This window comes from Mandrillus leucophaeus, unplaced genomic scaffold, assembly GCF_000951045.1.
Source record: "Mandrillus leucophaeus isolate KB7577 unplaced genomic scaffold, Mleu.le_1.0 Scaffold14, whole genome shotgun sequence".
NCBI lineage: Eukaryota > Metazoa > Chordata > Mammalia > Primates > Cercopithecidae > Mandrillus > Mandrillus leucophaeus.
In genome coordinates, this window is record NW_012101365.1 from 2,370,816 (window position 1) to 2,386,298 (window position 15,483).

Consider the following 15,483-nt stretch of genomic DNA (forward strand, 5'->3'; position numbering starts at 1 on the left):
GCTGTGTTGCCCAGGCTAGTCTCAAACTCCTGGCTTCAGCCTCCCAAAGTTCTGGGATTCCAGATGTGGGCCACCGTGCCCGGCCATTCTGTGCTATTTAATTGGTGTAAATATAATTATCAGTATTGTTGGGTTTAAGTCTACCGTGTTTTGCTATATATGTTCCATTTGTCTTGTTTTTTCCTTTTCTTTTGAATTACTTAGCAAATACCATGTTCTCTTTTGACTTAGTAGTTCTCTCTTTCTCTCCCTTTCTCTCTTTCTCTCCTTTTCTCCTTCTTACCCTTTAATGGTCACTCAAAGGTAGCTGTTTTCAAAGTGTGGACCCCAGCACCTCCAGAATCCCAGAGATCCCATCTCTTCAATGAAACTTAGCCCACCTATCAATGAAATTTGCAAAAATGTAAAACAGTGCTGCTGTTCTCAACTAAGCTAGTTTTTAATTCTTTTGGAAATTGTGGCTTTTTAAATTTATTTTTTTTATATATATATAGAAACGGAGTCTTGCTCTGTTGCCCAGGCTGGAGTGCAGTGGTGTGATCTTGGCTCACCACAACCTCCTCCGCCTCCCAGGTTCAAGTGATTCTCCTGCTTCAGCCTCCTAAGTAGCTGGGACTACAGGTGTGCGCCACCATTCCCAGCTAATTTTTGTATTTTTAGTAGAGATGGGGTTTCACTATGTTGGCCAGGTTGGTCTCGAACTCCTGAACTCATGATCCACCCACCTCAGCCTCCCAAAGTACTAGGATTACAGGCAAGCCATCGAAAATGTTATCTATGTTAACATGCTCTGAGTTTTTAATATTTCCTAAGTGAATTAATGTGTATTTTAAAGATTGCTAAGATTTAATTTTTAACGTGGTATATGTTGATAGCTATAACCCAATTTTTAAGAGTATAGAGTGGTACAAGGACCAAAAAGCTTGGGAGCCATATCTCTAGGCTTTAAAATTACATCTTTGTCTGTTCATATTTACTTTTAAAGATACTACTTAATTAATTAATTTTTTTTTTTTATTGAGACCAAGTCTTGCTCTGTTGCCCAGGCTGTAGTGTAGTCTCGTGGTCATAACTCAATGCAGCCTCACACTCCTGGGCTCAAGCGATCTACCTGCATTGGCCTCCCAAAGCGCTAACATTACAGGTATATGCCACCACTATACTGTTTCTTACTTTTTTTTTTTTTTTTTTTTTGAGATGGAGTTTCAGTCTGTTGCCCAGGCTGGAGTGCAATGGTGCAGTCTTGGCTCACTGCAACCTCCACCTCCCTGGTTCAAGTGATTCTCCTGCTTCAGCCTCCTGAGTAGCTGGGACTACAGGAACCCACCACCACAACTGGCTAATTTTTTTTTTTTTTTGAGACAGTCTTGCTTTGTCACCCAGGCTAGAGTGCAGTGGCATGATCTCAGCTCACTGCCAGCTCCGCCTCCCGGGTTCACGCCATTCTCCTGCCTCAGCCTCCCAAGTAGCTGAGACTACAGGCGCCCACCACCACACCCGGCTAAGTTGTTGTATTTTTAGAAGAGATGGGGTTTCACCGTGTTAGCCAGGATGGTCTCGATCTCCTGACCTCGTGATCCGCCCGCCTCCCAAAATGCTGGGATTATAGGCGTATAAGCCACCATGCCCAGCCACACCTGGCTAATTTTTGTGTATTTAGTAGAGATGGGGTTTTACCATGTAGGCCAGGCTGGTCTTGAACTCCTAATCTCAAGTGATCCACTGGCCATGGCCTCCCAAAGCGCTGGGATTACAGGTGTGAGCCACCATGCCTGGCCTCACTGCTTATAACAATATTTTTTGATTTTCCTTGCTCTTATCTTATTCTTTATACTATGGAAATAATGCATTTTACTTCTCCATGTTAAGAATTACACAGTATTTTGTTTTTATTTTTGTTTTGACCAATCAGTTATGTTAAAGAAATTCAGAATTAAGAAAAAAAGTTTTATATTTAGCCACATGTTTCTGTTTTCAGTACTTCTTTTTCTCTAGATCCCAAATATCCCTCTTGTTTTTTTTTTCTTTTTTGACACGATGTTTTGCTCTTGTTGCCCAGGCTGGAGTGCGGTGGCGTGATCTCAGCTCACTGCAGCCTCCACCTCCCAGGTTCAAGCGATTCTCCTACCTCAGCCTCCTGTATAGCTGGGATTATAGGTGCGTACCACCATGCTTGGCTAATTTTTGTGTTTTTAGTAGAGACGGGTTTCACCATGTTGATCAGGCTGGTTTTGAATTCCTGACCTTATGATCCGCCCACCTCGGCCTCCCAAAGTGCTGGGATTATAGGCGTGAACCATAGTTCCTGGCCTAATTTTGTATTTTTAGTAGAGACGGGGTTTCTCCATGTTGGTCAGGTTGGTCTCGAACTCCCGACCTCAGGTGATCTGCCTACCTCAGCCTCCCAAAGTGCTAGGATTACAGACATGAGCCACCGTGCCCAGCCGGTCATTTTTTTGGGGGGAGCTTAAAGAACTTTTAATATTTCTCATAGCATATGAGCTGGCAACAAGCTGTCTCTGCTTTTGTTTATCTGAGAATATATTTCATTTTCACTTTTGAAAGATGTTTTCATGGATCTGACAGTGTTTCTCCTGTATTGTACTTTGTTTTTTTTTTCCTTGAGACAGTCTCGCTCTGTCTCCAGGCTGGAGTGCAGTGGCGCGATCTCGGTTTACTACAACCTCTGCCTCCCGGATTCAAGCAATTCTCCTGCCTCAGCCTTCTGAGTAGCTGGGACTACAGGCACGTGCCACCATGCCCCGCTAATTTTTGTATTTTTAGTAGAGATGGGGTTTCACCATATTGGCCAGGTGGGTCTTAAACTCCTGACTTTGTGATCCGCCCACCTTGGCCTCCCAAAAGTGATGGGATTACAGGTGTGAACCACTGCACCTGGCTGGCATGCTTTGTTTTGATGACAATTCAGTGATCATACTTTTTTTTTTCCTTCTGTGTCCATTCCCCCATCATAAAATTTTTCTCATTGTTGGTTTTTAGAAGTTTCCCATATTGTGCTTTTTTTGTTTGTTTATTCTGCTTTGGTCTATTTTGCTTCCGAAATCAGTGGGTCTTGCATCTTGCATCTGATTTGAACTTAAAAAAATAAAATGACATAAAGACACACTGGGTCTTGCTTTGTTGCCCAGGCCAGTCTTGAGCTCTGATCTAAAGCAATCCTCCCACCTCAGCCTTCCACACTTTGGGAGGCTGAGGTGGGCGGATCACCTGAGACCAGGAGTTCAAGACCAGCCTGGAGAATCTTGTCTCTACCAAACATACAAAAATTAGCCAGATGTGATGGCGAATGCCTGTAGTCCCACCTACGTGGGAGGCTGAGGCACGAGAATGACTTGAACCCGGGAAGTGGAGGTTGCAGTGAGCTGAGATCATGCCACTGCACTCCAGCCTGGGCAACAGTGCTAGACTCTGTCTCAAAAATAAAAATAAAATTAAAAGAAAAAAAATAGAGACATCAAATTTGCACCCAGTGAATTAATTAACTACAACTCAATAGATATTAAACCACAAAGCAATTTTTTTTTTTTTTGAGACGGAGTCTCGCTCTGTCACCCAGCTGGAGTGCAGTGGCTTGATCTCACCTCACTGCAACCTCCGATTTCCTAGTTCAAGAGATTCTCCTGCCTCAGCCTCCGGAGTAGCTAGGACTGGGATTACAGGCACACGCCACCACACCCAGCTGATTTTTGTATTTTTAGTAGAGATGGAATTTCACCATGTTTGCCAGGATGATCTCAATCTCCTGACCTTGTGATCTGCCCACTTCAGCCTCCCAAAGTGCTGGGATTACAGGCGTGAGCCACCGTGCCCAGCCTCTTTACTGTTTTTGAGACCAAGTCTTGCTTGGTTGATGTGAGCGCGATCTCCACTCACTGCAACCTTCTGCCTCCTGGGCTCAAGGGACTCTCATGTCTCAGCCTCCTGAGTAGCTGGGATTTACAGGTGTGTGCCAACATGCCCAGCTAATTTTTCTGTATTTTTAGTAGAGATGGAGTTTCACCATGTTGGCCAGACTGGTCTCGAACTCCTGGCCTCAAGTGATCTGCCTGCCTGGGCCTCCAAGTGTGCTGGGATTACAGACGTGAACCACCATGCTGGCCTAGAGTTTCAATTATATATTTCTAATAGGCTGCTTAAGATCGGTTAAGAAGTGCCTTAATTGGGGCACCATGGTTTTCAACTTTTTCCCCAGCCTTTTTCTGTTTCAGTTTGAGTCATTTCTATTGTCCTGACTTCATCTTTAGTGATCTCTTATTTTGTAGTTCTGATGTGCTGATAATCCTATCTGCTGTTTTTTTTTTGTTTGTTTGTTTGTTTTGTTTTTTTGTTTTTGTTTTTTCCCCAATATGCTGGGATTACAGACATGAGCCACTGCACCCAGCTTCTAATTTTTGTATTTTTAGTAGAGGCGAGGTTTTACCGTGTTGGCCAGGATGGTCTCGATCTTCTGACCTTGTGATCTGCCCACCTCGGCCTCCAAAATCTTTGGGATTACAGGCGTGAGCCACTGTGTCTGGCCTGGTGTATTTTTTCAACTCTAGACATTTCCTTTTGGTCTTTTTCATATCTTCTGTTTTTCTGGTGTTTCCATATTTGTTCTCTTATTGTGTTCATGTTCTGTTTTAAACCCGTGAATTATAATAGCTGTTTTAAATTCCTGTCTGTTAGGTTATTAAAGTTATTTTGGGATTTGTTTCTATTGACTTTTTTTTCCTGCTTCTCATGTCTGATATTTTATTGTAAGCTGAACTTTATGGATGCTACTTTGAGTGTCTATATATATTTTGCAATTCAGAGACTTATAATTTTTTTTTTTTTTTGAGACAGGGTCTCATTTTGTCACCTAGGCTGGAGTGGAGTGGTGCAGTCATGGCTCATTGCCTCACTGCAACCTTGACCTCCTGGGCTGGAGCAATTCTCCTGCCTCAGCCCCCCCAGGTAGCTGGGACTCAGGCACACCCTACCACTTTCGACTAATTTTTTTGTATTTTTTGTGGAGACAGGGTTTTGCCATGTTTCCACATCTGGTCTTGAACTCCTCAGCTCACGTGATCTACCTGTCTTGACCTTTCATGCTGGGATTACACGTGTGAGCCACTGTGCCTGACCAGGAGACTTTTCATAGATGCGTAACCTTACCACAGTCAATTTATTATTATTATTATTATTATTATTATTGAGACAGGGTCTCACTCTGTCACCCAGGCTGGAGTGTAATGGCACGATCTGGGCTCACTACAACCTCTGCCTCCCCGGTACAAGTGATTCTCCTGCCTCAGCCTCCCGAGTAGCTGGGATTACAGGCGTGAGCCATCACACCTAGCTAATTTTTGTATTTTTAGTAGGGATGGGGTTTCAACATGTTGACCAGGTTGGTCTTGAACTCCTAACCTCAAGTGATCAGCCCGCCTCTGCCTCCCAAAGTGCTGGAATTACAGGTGTGAGCCACCATCCCTGGCCTACAGTTTATTTTATTATTTATTTTAATTAATTAATTTTATTTTATTTTATTTTTTATTTTTTGAGATGTAGTCTCACTCTGTCACCCAGGTTGGAGTGCAGTGGTGTGATCTCAGCTCACTGCAACCTCCACCTCCCTTGTTCAAGTGATTCTGCTGCCTCAGCCTCCTGAGTAGCTGGGATTACAGGCTCCTGCCACCATGCCTTCCTAATTTTTTTTTCTTTTTTTTTTTTTTTTGTGACGGAGTCTCGCACTGTCACCTGGGCTGGTGTGCAGTGGCACAATCTTGGCTTGCTGCAACCTCCGCCTCCCGGGTTCAAGTGATTCTCCTGCCTCTGCCTTCCCAGTAGCTAGGATTACAGGCGCCTGCCACCACCCTTGGCTAATTTTTCGTATTTTTATTAGAGACGGGATTTCACTATGTTGGCCAGGCTGGTCTCAAACTCCTGACCTCATGATCCAACCGCTTCGGCCTCCCAAAATGCTGGCATTACAGGTGTGAGCCTCTGCGCCTGGCCAATTTTTGTATTTTTAGTGAAGACGGGGTTTCACCGTGTTGGCCAGGCTGGTCTCGAACTCAGATGATCCACCCACCTCATCTTCCCAGAGTGGTGTGATTACAGGAGTGAGCCTCTGCACCTTGCCCGACAGTTAATTTTAGAGCACCTTTTTTTTTTGACATGGCATCTGTCACCCATGCTGGAGTGCAGTGATGCTATCTCAGCTCACTGCACTCTCTAGCCTTCTGGGTTCGAGGGATTCTCCTGCCTCAAGGCTCCTGAGTAGCTGGGACTATAGATAGGCATGTGCTACCATGCCTGGCTAATTTTTGTATTTTTAGTAAAAACAGGGTTTTGCTATGTTGGTCAGCCTGGTCTCAAACTCATGACCTCAAGTGACTCACCCACCTCGGCCTCCCAAAGTGCAGGAATTAACAGCTACCACGCTTGGCCAGCCTTTCTGTTTTGTAGAGGAGAAAAGCATTTTTTGCTTTACGATAGGGTTATGTCCCAATAAAACCCTTGTAAATTTAAAATATTCTAAGTCCAAAATGCATTTAATACTCATAACCTACCAAATATAGGTTAGTCTGACCTACCTTAAATGTGCTCAGAACTCTTACATAAGCCTACAGTTGAACAAAATCATCTAGCACAAAGCCCATTTCATTATAGTGTTGAATATCTCATGGAATTTATTGATACTGACAGTGAAAAACAGTGGTCATATGGGTACTCACTGTTAACATATACAGCTGAAAGCACGCTGGGCCTGAAGAATGTTTGAAGCTTTGAACTAAAAGTTAATTGCTGGATGATGGAGAAGCTACATCAATAGGGTCACTAGTTGTCCTTCTAAACATTGGAGCCCACTGACACTTGTTGATGGTTTAGCAGGCATAGTGTTCAAGAAGATATCAAGTAGTATTTGTTCACCCTTGTGATCGTGTGGCTGACTGGGAGCTGCAGCTCACTCTGCTGACCAGCATTGAAAGAATATCATATTATATGTCACTAGCCCGGGAAGAGATCAAAACTCAAAATTTCAAGTATGGTTTCTACTTTATACCATTGTAATTCCAAAAATCATGAGTCTGTACATGACTTTGTAGCCTCACCTTCCTGTCAGTTTCTTACACTTTCATAGGACCTTGGATGTATCACCGTTTGAGGTTGTGAATAGTTTTGGGAGTAGACACATGATAATCAATGAATACATATTTGTTGAATGAATGACCATGTGATCTCTGCTTGAAGTGTTCCAAATGTTGCACTGAAATTGTCAATTTCTTGTTTGTATTCTTCAGTAAATGTTAACTTTAAAGGGACTAGAAGTGTATCTTACCCATCTCTGTATTTTCAGTGGCTAGCACAGAACAGGTGATCAGTAAAGGATTAAGAGAACTTAATATTGGGGCCAGGTGCGGTGGCTCATGCCTGTAATCCAGCACTTGGGGAGGCTAAGGTGGGAGGATCTCTTGAGCCCAGGAGTTTCGAGACTAGCTTGGGCAACAAAGTGGGACTCTATAAAATGTACAAAAAATTAGCTGGGCGTGGTGGCATGAGCTTGTAGTCCCAGTTACTCAGGAGGCTGAGGTGGAAGGATCAACTGACTGGGAAAGTCAAAGCTGCATTCAGCTATGATTGTGCCACTGCACTCCAGCCTAGGCGATAGTGAGACCCTATTTCAAAAAAAAGAAAAAAAGAACTTAATGTTTTTCAAGATACAATATGTTCTTTCTGACTGTGGGTTCAGTATATGTGAATTCAGCCAACTTTGGATGGAAAATATTTGGGGGAAAAAACCTGTATCTGTACTGAACATGTCCAGACTTTTTCCTTGTCAATCTGTAAACAATATAGTATAATGCATTTATACTGTATTAGTGCTTATAAGTAATTTGGAAATGATTTATAGTGTATGAGAATGTCTGCATAGGTTATATGCAAACATTACACCATTTTATATTAGGGGACTTGAGCATCTGTGGATGCTGGTCGGGGAGTTCTGGAACCAATCTCCTGCAGGTTTTGAGGGACAGCTGTACAACAGAAGAGACAACAGATTAAATTTTCCATTCAGTTAACGTTGGAATGAGGTAGTTTCGTTACATATAAATCATTATTAGAGTATGAAGGATGTTTCTTCACATACCCTCATCAAATGGAATATGTATGGCATGACTAGTTTTATGTTGAATTTTTGCAGGTGTGTTCTAACACAATTTGTTTGGGGTTTTGTTTGCTAGGAAGAGGCATCTCCCTACACTTTGGTGAACATCTGCCTGAATGTCCTGATTGCTAACCTGGGGAAACTGTGTTCTGAAAGACCTGATGGAACGCTGTGCCTTCCGGAGCATTGGAGTTTCCCTCAGGAAGTAGCTGATCGATTTCTCAGGGTGATGACTTGGCAAGGTAGTGATAAGCCTTCTCTAAAGTCAGCTCTTGCAGTACTTTACTATTTGAAAAGCACTTTCACACACAGTTCCTATTGTGATTCTCACAAAGTATTTCCACTTCATTTGTCTGGAAGTTGAGACTCACTCTTTCTGGGATTCCATGATGGAAATTGTCTTCTAGGCTAGCCCTGCTATTGACTTGGTTTTCCACTCTTCACTTACTAAGTTATTACTTATCCATCTGCTCTCTAGCTTTCTTTTTTTTGGGGATGGAGTTTCGCTCTTATCACCAAGACTGGAGTATAGTGGCACAATCTTGGCTCACTGCAACCTCCACTTCCTGGGTTCAGGCGATTCTCCTGCCTCAGCCTCCCAAGTAGCTGGGATTACAGGCGCCCACCACCATGCCTGGCTGATTTTTGTATTTTTAGTAGAGACAGGGTTTCACCACATTGGCCAGGCTGGTCTCGAACTCCTAACTTCAGGTGATCCGCCTGCCTTGGCCTCCCAAAGTCCTGGGATTACAGGCGTGAGACACCACGCCCAGCCTGCTCTCTAGCTTTTTCAAAATGCTCTTGCTATAGTCTTGTTTACCATTCTTTTCATTATGGTTATGAGTCTTACCTCCCATTGTAGCTGTACTTAAAGAACTCCACTAAAAAAAGAAAGGAAAAAAAGGGCATTTTATTATTTATTTATTTATAACTTGGGATTACAGGTGTGAGCCATCACGTCCGGTGTGAGGCACCGTGCCTGGCCCATAATCAATTTTAGAACCTCGAAATTTCCATCACTTGAGAAAGAAACCTTGTGCCCATTAGATTTTACTTCCTTTTTCCCACATCCCTCTAGCCCTAAGCAACCACTAGTCTACTTTTCATCTCTATGGATATTCCCACCAGCAGTGTCCAAGAGTGTCTCCACGTTCTCACCAAGACTCATCTGACATTTTGATTATAGCCATCCTAGTGGATGTGAAATAGTATCTGTTGGGCTTTTAATCTGCATTTCCCTAATGACTAACGGTGTTGAGCAGCTTTTCATGTGCTTATTGGCCATTTATGTTTTGTTTTGTTTTGTTTTGTTTTGAGACAGAGTCTCTGTTGCCCAGGCTGGAGTGCAGTGGCGTGATCTCGGCTCACCACAACCTCCTCCTCCCGAGCTCAAGTGATTCTCCTGCCTCAGCCTCCCAAGTAGCTGGGACTGTAGGCGCTTGCCACCATGCCCAGCTAATTTTTGTATTTTTAGCAGAGACGGTGTTTCACTATGTTGGCCAGGCTGGTCTCGAACTCCTGACCTCGTGATCCACCGGCCTTGGCCTCCCAAAGTGCTGGGATTACAGGCGTGAACCACTGTGCCTGGCTTCTCTTTTTTTTTTTGAGTCAGTTTTGTTCTTGTTGCCCAGGCTGTAGTGCAATGGCTTCCCAAAGTGCTAGGGTTACATGCATGAGCCACTGTGCCTGGCCTGTATATTGTATATTACATAATTGCTTTTTGCATGTTAAACCAACCTTGTATCCCTTGGACAAATCCCACTTGGTCATTTTTATGTGCTACTGCTTTTTAAGTTTTGTTTTGTTTATTCTGCTTGATAATGTTTTTGTTTTTGTTTTGAGATGGGGTCTTGCTGTGGTGCCCAGGCTGGAGTGTAGCGGCACTATCATAGCTCACTGCTGCCTTGACCTCCTCAGCTCAAGCAGTTTTCCCACCTCAGCCTCCCGAGAAGAACACAAGTTCGAACTGTACAGATCCACCCATATGCAAATCTTTTTCAATAAATATACTGCAGGGTTTTTTTTGGAGATTTGCAACAATTTGAAAAAACTCGCAAACTTTGTAGCATAGAAATATCAAAAGGTAAGAAAAGGATTTGTCATGAATATATAAAAATATACTGCAGCACTCTTCATAATAGCCAAAGTATGGAATCAATCTAAGTGTCTATCAGTGGAGGAATGTATGAAGAAAATGTGGAATATGCACACAGTAGAATACTATTCAGCCATAAAAAAAAATAAAATCCTGTCATGTGCGGCAACATAAATGAACCTGAAGGACATTATGTTAAGTGAAATAAGCCAGGCACAGAAAGATAAATACCACATGATCTCACTCATGGAATCTAAAGAAGTTGATCTCATAGAAGAAAAGAATAGAATAGTAGTTACCAGAGGCTGGGGAGAGGGGAAGAAAGGGGAAATAGGGAGAGATTACTCAACAGGTACAAAGTTAGAGTTAGATAGGAGGAATAAATTCTGGTGGCCTATTACACAGTAGGGTTTCTATGATTAACAATAATGTATTATATATTTCAAAATAGATAGGATTTTGAATTTTCCCACCACAAAAAAATGATAAATGGGTAAGGTCATGGATATACTAAATACCTTGATTTGATGATCACAATATATATACGCATATAGAAATATCACACTATACCCCCAAATATGTACAATTATGTATCAAAAATAAAATGCAAAAGAAATGAAAGAGGGAACACAACTACTAACCTTATAGAAATGAAATGGATTAGAAAGGAATACTGTGAACAAGTGTATGCCAATAAATTCGATAACTTTCACGAAAGGGACAAGTTTCTAGAATAACACAAACTAAAATTTTTATACATATCTTTATGGTAGCATAAAGGCTGAGGCAGGAGAATCACTTGAACTCAGGAGGCAGAGGTTGTGGTGAGCCGAGATCGCGCCACTGCACTCCAGCCTGGGCAACAGAGACTCTGTCTCAAAAAAAAAGACACAAATGGCCAATAAGCACATGACAAGTTGCTCAACACCGTTAGTCATTAGGGAAATGCAGATTAAAAGCCCAACAGATACTATTTCACATCCACTAGGATGGCTATAATCAAAATGTCAGATGAGTCTTGGTGAGAACGTGGAGACACTCTTGGATACTGCTGGTGGGAATGTAAAATAGCACAGCCACAAACAACAGTCTGGCAGTTCCTCAGAAAGATAACGAGTTACCATTTCATCCAGCAATTTCACTCAGAGAAATGAAAACTTATATCCACATAGAAACTTTTACACATTCCTGCAGATTCATATGGGGCAGAGAAAGTTTAGAATACAATTTTTTTAAGTTTAAAAATAAAATGTGTACACATATCTTTATGGTACCATATTATTCATAATAGCCCAAAAGTGAAAACAACACAAATGTCCATCAACCGAAAAACAGATAAATACAATGTGGTATGTCCATACAGTAGAATATGCGACTATGAAAAGGAACGAGTACAGATACACATGTTGCACAATGTGAGCCTTAAAAACATGCTAAATGAAAAAGGTTTGGCACACAAGACCACATATTGGATGATTTAATTTATATTAAATGTTCAGAATAGGCAAATCCATAGAGATGGAAAGTAGACTATTGGTTGCTTAGGGCTGGAGGGATGTGAGAAAAAGGAAGTAAAATCTTAACGGGCACAAGGTTTCTTTCTGAGGTGATGGAAATTTTGAGGTTCTGAAATTGATTATGGGCCAGGCACGGTGCCTCATGCCTGTAATCCCAGCACTTTCGGAGGCTGAGGCAGGCAGATCATTTGAGGTCAGGAGTTTGGGACCAGCCTGGCCAACATGGTGAAACCCCATCTGTACTAAAAATACAAAAACTACGGCCGGATGTGGTGGCTCACACCTGTAACCCCAGATTATAAAACTGATCATTTGTTGTATAAAGTTTCTTGTAATAGGTATTTTGTCATATAAGTGCTATGATTTTGACGTGTTCCTCCGATCCCCGTATATCCTGTCACTTGAACGTTGGAGGTAGATGCTTGATCAAGTTCATGTCGGTTTTTTTTTTTTTTAAACTCTTGGAGTGGTGCTATGTGCTTTCTTCAGGGAGTTGATAAGGTTGGTTTGTTTTTGTGATGGCGGCGGCCATAGATGGATGATCATTGCCTACATCCGTTAAATTATCAGGAGTGGCTGGGCACGGTGGTTCATGCCTGTAATCCCAGCACTTTGGAAGGTCTAGGCGGGAAGACTGCTTGGAACCAGGCGTTCGAGGCTATAGTGAGCTATAATCACGCCATTGCACTGCATTCCTGGGCAGGAGTGAGACTCTGTCTCTTAAAAGAAAAAAAAAGGCCGGGCGGGGTGGCTCAAGCCTGTAATCCCAGCACTTTGGGAGGCCGAGACGGGCGGATCACGAGGTCAGGAGATCGAGACCATCCTGGCTAACACAGTGAAACCCCGTCTCTACTAAAAAAACACAAAAAACTAGCCGGGCGAGGTGGTGGGTGCCTGTAGTCCCAGCTACTCGGGAGGCTGAGGCAGGAGAATGGCGTAAACCAGGAGTTGGAGCTTGCAGTAAGCTGAGATCCGGCCACTGCACTCCAGCCTGGGCGACAGAGTGAGACTCTGTCTCAAAAAAAAAAAACTGGCCGGGCGCATTGGCTCACGCCAGTCTCAGCACTTTGGGAGGCCAAGGCGGGTAGATCACCTGAGGTCAGGAGTTTGAGACCAGCTTGACCAGCATGGAGAAACTCTGTCTCTACTAAAAATACAAAATTATCTGGATGTGGTGGCACATGCCTGTAATCCCAGCTACTCGGGAGGCTGAGTCAGGAGAATCGCTTGAAGCTGGGAGGCAGAGGTTGCCTGGGCAACAAAAGTGGAAAAAAAAATTGTCAGCGTTTCTTGTTGGTTTGACTTTTAGTGATCATTACTCTCCTTCACCTTTCTGGTTTAGAGTAGTTTTCTGTTTTGTTTTTTTTCTTGTATCCTGGATTACTCTTCCACAATTTCCTTCTGTTTTTCTATCTGCACCTTAAGTATTTTGTGCTTCTTAAGGACCTGTCTTGGATACTTTTCTCACTCTGAACACTCCTTATGTGATTTTCCTTGGTTTATTTTACCTCCTCGACTGTCGTTCCCCAGAGTTCTCAGCCCGTTATCCTAAACTCCTGAATCATGTTACCAATTGCTCCCTTGGTGTCCTGCATTTTTCTCTGGGCAGCTGAGTCATCATATTTTCCTGATTTTCTTCCTACCTCATTGAATGCTGCTGTTTTTATCTTTTTATTTTTTATTTTTTTGAGACAGAGTTTTGCTCTTGTTGCCCAGGCTGGAGTGCCGTGGTGTGATCTTAACTCGCTGCCATGACTTAGCTCACTGCAACCTCTGCCTCCCAAGTTAAAGCATTTCTCCTGGCTCAGCCTCCCGCTTTGATTACAGGGGCCTACCACCACGCCTTGCCAACTTTTTATATTTTTAGTAAAAATGGGTTTCACCATGTTGGCCAGGCTGGTCTCGAACTCCTGATCTCAAACTCCTGACCTCAGGTAATCTGCCTGTCTCAGCCTCCCAAAGTGCTTCAATTACAGGTGTGAGCCACCGCATCCAGCCTATTTTATTTTTTTTGAGATAGGGTCTCACTCTGTCACCCAGGCTGGACTGCAGTGGTGTGATTATGGTTTGCTGTAACTTCAAATTCCTGGGCCCAAGTGATCCTCCTATATCAGCCTCCTGAGTAACTAGGACTACAGGTGTGCACTACCATGCCTGGCTAATTCAACATTTTATTTTTATTTTTATTTTTATTTTTTTGAGACGGAGTCTCGCTTTATCGCCCAGGCTGGAGTGCAGTGGCCGGATCTCAGCTCACTGCAAGCTCCGCCTCCCGGGTTCACGCCATTCTCCTGCCTCAGCCTCCCGAGTAGCTGGGACTACAGGCGCCCGCCACCTCGCCCAGCTAGTTTTTTTGTACTTTTTAGTAGAGACGGGGTTTCACCGTGTTCGCCAGGATGGTCTCGATCTCCTGACCTCGTGATCCGCCCGTCTCGGCCTCCCAAAGTGCTGGGATTACAGGCTTGAGCCGCCGTGCCCGGCCGAGATAATAATCTTATTAAAGGAGTTTAGAACAATGCTAGCACAGAGCAGTAAATGTTGTCATTATTGTTATTATTAGCATCTGTCTTCTTTGCCACATTTTATCCTGGAAAGACATGAGATCTAGTCGTCATTACAAGTTGGTTCTGGTTCTTTTATAGGCAAGCTGACTGACAGAACAGCAAGCATTTTCCGAGGCAACCAAATGAAACTGAAGCTGGTCAATATCCAAAAAGCTAAAATCTCTACAGCTGCATTCATAAAAGCCTTCTGCCATCATAAGCTCATTGAACTGAACGCTACTGCAGTGCACGCTGACCTCCCAGTTCCAGACATCATAAGTGGACTCTGCAGCAGTAGCTGGATCCAGCAAAACCTCCGGTGTCTCCTGTTAGACTCGACAAGCATCCCTCAAAATTCAAGATTACTGTTCTTTAGTCAGCTCACTGGTCTTCGCATTTTAAGTGTTTTTAATGTTTGTTTTCATACCGAAGACCTGGCTAATGTTTCTCAGTTACCAAGACTGGAAAGCTTAGATATCTCTAATACTCTGGTCACTGATATTTCTGCACTGCTTACCTGTAAGGATCGATTGAAGTCTCTTACAATGCACTATCTAAAATGCCTGAGCATGACCAAACCACAAATTCTTGCAGTCATTAGAGGACTTACATGTCTGCTTCACCTTGATATTTCTGATCACAGGCAACTCAAATCAGACCTAGCTTTTCATTTGCTACAGCAGAAGGATATCCTGCCCAATGTTGTGTCATTGGATATTTCTGGGGGCAGTTGCATCACTGATGAAGCTGTAGAACTATTTATACAACAGCGGCCTGCCATGCAATTTGTGGGACTATTGGCCACGGATGCTGGCACTTCTGACTTCTTTACTACAAAGCAAGGCTTGAGGGTTTGTTCTTATCTAAATAAGTTTTGTTGCATTTGTTTAGAACATTATTAAACTTGTGCTATAGATCAGAATTTTTACCAGGTATTAGGGTTACGGAGACAGATAAAAAAAATCCTTAAACAGCTTATTTAATAATTAATGATTATTGTGCACCTACTATGTGGTAGGTTGTGAGAATATTATTATTTTTTGAGATGGAGTTTTGCTCTTGTTGCCCAGGCTGGAGTGCAATGGTGTGATCTCGGCTCACTGCAACCTCCGCCTCCTGGGTTCAAGCGATTCTCCTGCCTCAGCCTCCCGAGTAGCTGGGATTACAGGCATG

General features: G+C 43.0%; 1 protein-coding gene across 1 annotated transcript in view; it reads left to right on the forward strand.

Moving 5' to 3' along the window:
- ZYG11A (zyg-11 family member A, cell cycle regulator) overlaps window positions 1-15,483 on the forward strand; it is a 59,425-nt gene that overhangs the window by 3,248 nt on the left and 40,694 nt on the right. Inside the window, exons 2-3 of the mRNA XM_011973882.1 lie at window positions 8,232-8,397; window positions 14,410-15,161. Coding sequence (XP_011829272.1) covers window positions 8,232-8,397; window positions 14,410-15,161 — 918 coding nt within the window. The remainder of the gene's footprint in view (window positions 1-8,231; window positions 8,398-14,409; window positions 15,162-15,483) is intronic.